Raw genomic sequence first — 4,258 nt, forward strand, 5'->3', positions numbered from 1 at the left:
ATCAGAGTCTATCTGGCCCTGTCAATGGGGGGGGGGGGGGGGGGGAAAGACACACATTAACCCTCAGCTCTGCGTTCCCAGGCATTTCAATAGGATCCCAAACTTCCAAAAGAGCCCGCTGCATACTCGATGAGACCCTTTATACCTTTTATTTCCCATTCCCCACAATAGAGACGGACTCTCTTGCCTCTTTCCTGGGCAAGATAGTAACTTTTGCACTCCCCCCTCCCACACTCCCTTAAAAAGTGTGTGTGTGGGGGTGGGATGAGTGACATTTTATAGGGCATCTTATTTCAGTGAACTCTCTAAAACCAGGTAATGAGAGCAGTGTGTTTCTGTGAGTGGGGGCGGGGGTGTGTGTGCAGACAGTGGCTTACAAGAGCCATTTGTGCAAATGAAATACAGTCCTTTTTATGCAGAATAAACTAATTTTGAAAGATTTTAAAAAGAGGTTTTACCACCAACCAAACCCCTATAAAAAGATCGTTGTCGTGCATCCTTCAGTTTGTTTAATGTCACCCAAATTGCTCCCCCAATTTGCATCCAAAGGGCTTTCTTATCTCCCTCCTCCTCCCACAATGAAAAGAGCAAACATTTCTATTTCAAAGAGTTTATTTGTTCAAACACCTGCAACCTTTTTGGAAGTCTTTTGACCGCGCACACACACAAACAAGATACAAACAACTTTGGCATTATACTGGTGTGAATATTTGATACAAAACTAATCTCTTATTTATTTTTTTTTAAAAAGTCTTTCAAATAAAGGCATTTCTTTAAAGGAGTAAAAAATACAAGTTGAGATCCCAACTTCTGGAAATAAATAGACACTTTGTACTAAAAGTCCTTTTTTAAAAAAAAAGTCTGCTTTAAAAACAAAACAAGGTTCCATACAACGGAACCAAAGCGTGTGGTTGTTTTGTTTTTTTTTGGGGGGGGGGGGGGAAGGGAGGAAGGAAGGCTTTACACACAAGTCACCAAGGTCTCCAGACTGATTCACTGCGTTCCCCGATGGGACTCCCAGCTTGGGACGCTGGAGCTAAGCTACCCCCAAATGACGTCAGACCCTGCACTGGGGATGCTGACGGGGTTGCAGCTCCGTTCCCTGGCCCGCTGCCTGAAGACAGTGGTCCATTAGCGTTGGCATAGAGGGGGATGACGGGTCCGCTGCTGGGAGCGAAAGCTGGGTTAGGGATGAGGAAAGCGAATTGGCCGTCGGTAGCTGGGACCAGCTGAAAACCCCCATAGACCTTGGGGGACAGGGCTTCGGCAGGGTTCAGTTTGCAGGGCACAGGCACGGCTCCAGCTGCGGTGGCAGCTGGGGGAAGTTGGACGTGCAGAGGTTGTGCCAGATGAGCAGGCTGGCCAGCTGGGGGTGGCGGTGGAGGGTAATTCATAGCCACGATCTGGCCCAGGCAAGCGGAGAGGTGGCTGAGCAGGCGGGTGCGTACGTCTGTGTTCACCCCTTCGCAGGTGGAGAGGAACCGGGTCACCTCGTTCATGCACTCGTTAAATCCAGCTCGGTATTTGCCAAGGACGGTGGGGTCAGCAGTCAGAGCTGCTGCAATGGAAGAGGAGAGGGGAGAGAGGGTCACACATTGGCACTGGGAAGCAGGAAGGGTCTGACCCAGGACGTCAAGCCTCCACCCACCCTGCAGTGTGGTACAGGCACTTTATTCCAAGGGCACCTGCTGAATCCCTGAGAGGGTGCCCGGACGCACAGCTGCATGCATTGGCAGCTGCAGTCTCTGGTCTACTGCCCAGCGGTTAACAAATGCTGGAGGCTCCAGGGAGCTGTACTGGAAGAGCTGGTGCTTACCTGTCATCTGGGCTCGCTGCAGGTTCCGCAGGTGCTTCACCGTCATCTCCAGGATGTCTGCTTTCTCCAGCTTGGAGTGCCTGGAGCTCTGGCAAAGAGAGCAAAGGGGAAAAGGTAAAGATGGGGGTCTCATCCTCTCTTACCACCACCCCTCTCGCCCATAGCTTGGCAGCCTTCAGAACAGTCCCTGTGAGTCCTCCTCTCACATCCCCCCCCACACTGCACCTGAAATCCCCAGAGCTCAACTTACATCTTTCTTCAAGGCATCCAGGATGAGGGTCTTCAGCTGCCCCAGGCTCTCATTGATCCTGGCACGGCGCCGCTTCTCCATGATAGGCTTGGAGGACTGGAGAGAAAGGGGGAAGGAAACAGAAGCAGAGATCAATCTATTTGCCTCCCTTCCACATTACAATCTCATTGCTAGACACATGCATCTCACCTGCAGGGCATGTCAGTCCTATTGCAGATTGCTAGACTGGTCTGTTATTGCGTGTTAATGTAATACTACCTAGGTCTCTTACTGTGAATCATTACCCATTTCCCTATGCAGCCTGCTCCTAAGTAGCAATCACGACTGCATATACTGTATACCACTATATATTGTATGGGTCTATGTTCACATTACTTAATACTAATCACTACTGCATATTACTATGCACATCTGTATATTACAGCGATTTTCTGTCTATTTTCGTCACTATTGCATATTACTGTATAGCGATACGGAGATAATCGCTTTAATATTAATCACCAGGCTCTTTTGATATACATCTTGTCTTAGATGTACCTTCTATTGCAATAGATCAGGGCATATGCACCACTATGCTGTGCATACCCATCCCTGTCCACACAGCCCCAAGCCAGGTGGGATATTACATCTCGGAGGGGAAGAAGTGATGCAGTTTACCTTTCTGTGTTCACTGGCACTCTTGGGCTTGTCCGGCGTGTGGCTGGAGGTAGCTGGGGCACCAGCAATCGGGGAGGCTGTCGGTTTCTCCATGGTGTCAGCGGGCATTTTTTTTTTTTAAGTCTCTCGACCACAAAAAAAGCAAGCGGAGGGGGGAAAGGACGTTGCAAGGGGAAAAAAAGACGAATTGCAATTTATTTTCAAACTGTATCCCTTGGAATGAGCCCCGTCTCTGGGGGCGGGGGGAGGCGGTCTAGGCGGCTGCACCCCGGACACGGTTCAAGGAGGAGTCTGGCTTTGCAATCACTGATCACAGGGTAAGTCAGTGCACAGCGGCGAGGCGACCCTGCGCGAGGCTGCTTGGACTCCTGCAGCTGGAGCCAGGCGGCGGCGGCTGGTGCTGTTAAGCCCGAGCTTCGGGGACCCCCCGCTCTATTTATACCCAGCGGCTGCTCCCAATTCGTGTGAAACCTTCTCTGCATTCTTTCCCACACTCCCGCCAGCCAATGAGAGCCGGGACTCACCCCACCGGGCAGCCAGCCCGCCTGCCTATTGGAGGACGCCCCCGCGAGCTGTCAGTCACGCGCTGGGCTTCCCAAAAATCCAGCCCCAGAGTAAAAGACAAGCCAGCAACCTTGGGGGAAGGGTGGAATGAAAAGCCAAGGTGCTGGAGTCAGTGGCGAGGCTGGCAAGCAGGGGGGAGCAAGGCACCCCCTCGCCCCCCCCAAAAGGGGGAGGCAATGCACTCTCCTCCACAAAGGGGGTGGCCTGGGTGTGCAGTGCAATCCTTCCAAAATCAGGGAGCAGAGGGAAGGAAAGCAATCTCCCCAAAATGGGGGAGAAGAATGCAAACTCTTTTCGAAAAGGGTAAGGCAGGAGGAGAGTGAAGTTATCCTACTGTCCCTGAAAACCCAAGGGGTGGAGGATGAAACAGATAAAGCCACACACACACACCCCATAGAAAACTGTGAAGCCAAACCAGAGCGACCAGCATCCAGAACTGAGCATCCCGGTAAACAGCCCTTGCAATGTTTTAAAAATAAGGGGCCTAATCAATGTATCAGAGTTGTTCCGTAGGCAATTGTCCAGGTCTGAACGCAGCCTGAAGAGCCTTTGTTCTTTGCACTGTTTGGGGGGAAATGCTGTTGAATTTTATCCAGAAGAATGCCACTCTAATGCTCTGCGTGGGGAAAGTGATTATTTTAGTTGGTCTATTACAAAACCAAAGGTGTGGGGAGGACGTTATTTTTTGCATAAAGAACCACAAATCTGTGCATCCCCTTAATACTATCGGAGCAGTTCTTTAGCTGTTGCAACGGGAATAGAGTAGACACAGGGAGGAAAGAGCAATTTATCCAGTGACCTTTTCTAGGGACGAAGCTCCCCATCCAAACCCTTATAATTAGATCGTTGCTTTTATGCCTGATCATACTGATTTAATGCACCAAAACTAACACCAGATTGCCTGGACCCTGCGTTATAGGAATGTGGTTGTTTTCGTTGCCTTGAGATTGGAAAGAAGTGGGAAAGATGTG

General features: G+C 50.4%; 1 protein-coding gene across 1 annotated transcript; it reads right to left on the reverse strand.

The window, feature by feature from the left end:
- Window positions 1–971: 971 nt before the first annotated feature.
- Window positions 972–2,831, reverse strand: HES4 (hes family bHLH transcription factor 4). The gene is made up of 4 exons (XM_065421388.1): window positions 2,724–2,831; window positions 2,067–2,162; window positions 1,817–1,904; window positions 972–1,558 (listed from the first exon to the last, which is right to left on the reverse strand). Exons 1-4 carry the CDS (start codon window positions 2,829–2,831, stop codon window positions 972–974), a joined length of 879 nt encoding a protein of 292 aa, XP_065277460.1.
- Window positions 2,832–4,258: the final 1,427 nt, after the last annotated feature.

Source organism: Emys orbicularis, chromosome 22 (genome assembly GCF_028017835.1).
Source record: "Emys orbicularis isolate rEmyOrb1 chromosome 22, rEmyOrb1.hap1, whole genome shotgun sequence".
NCBI lineage: Eukaryota > Metazoa > Chordata > Testudines > Emydidae > Emys > Emys orbicularis.

Excerpts from the sequence above, each read along its gene's own strand:
- HES4 (XM_065421388.1), bottom strand. The coding sequence starts at position 2,831 with ATGCCCGCTGACACCATGGAGAAACCGACAGCCTCCCCGATTGCTGGT. Across the intron at positions 1,905-2,066 it reads TGGATGCCTTGAAGAAAGAT|AGCTCCAGGCACTCCAAGCT; the intron begins GTAAGTTGAGCT and ends TCTCTTTGCCAG. Across the intron at positions 1,559-1,816 it reads GCAGCGAGCCCAGATGACAG|CAGCTCTGACTGCTGACCCC; the intron begins GTAAGCACCAGC and ends CTTCCATTGCAG.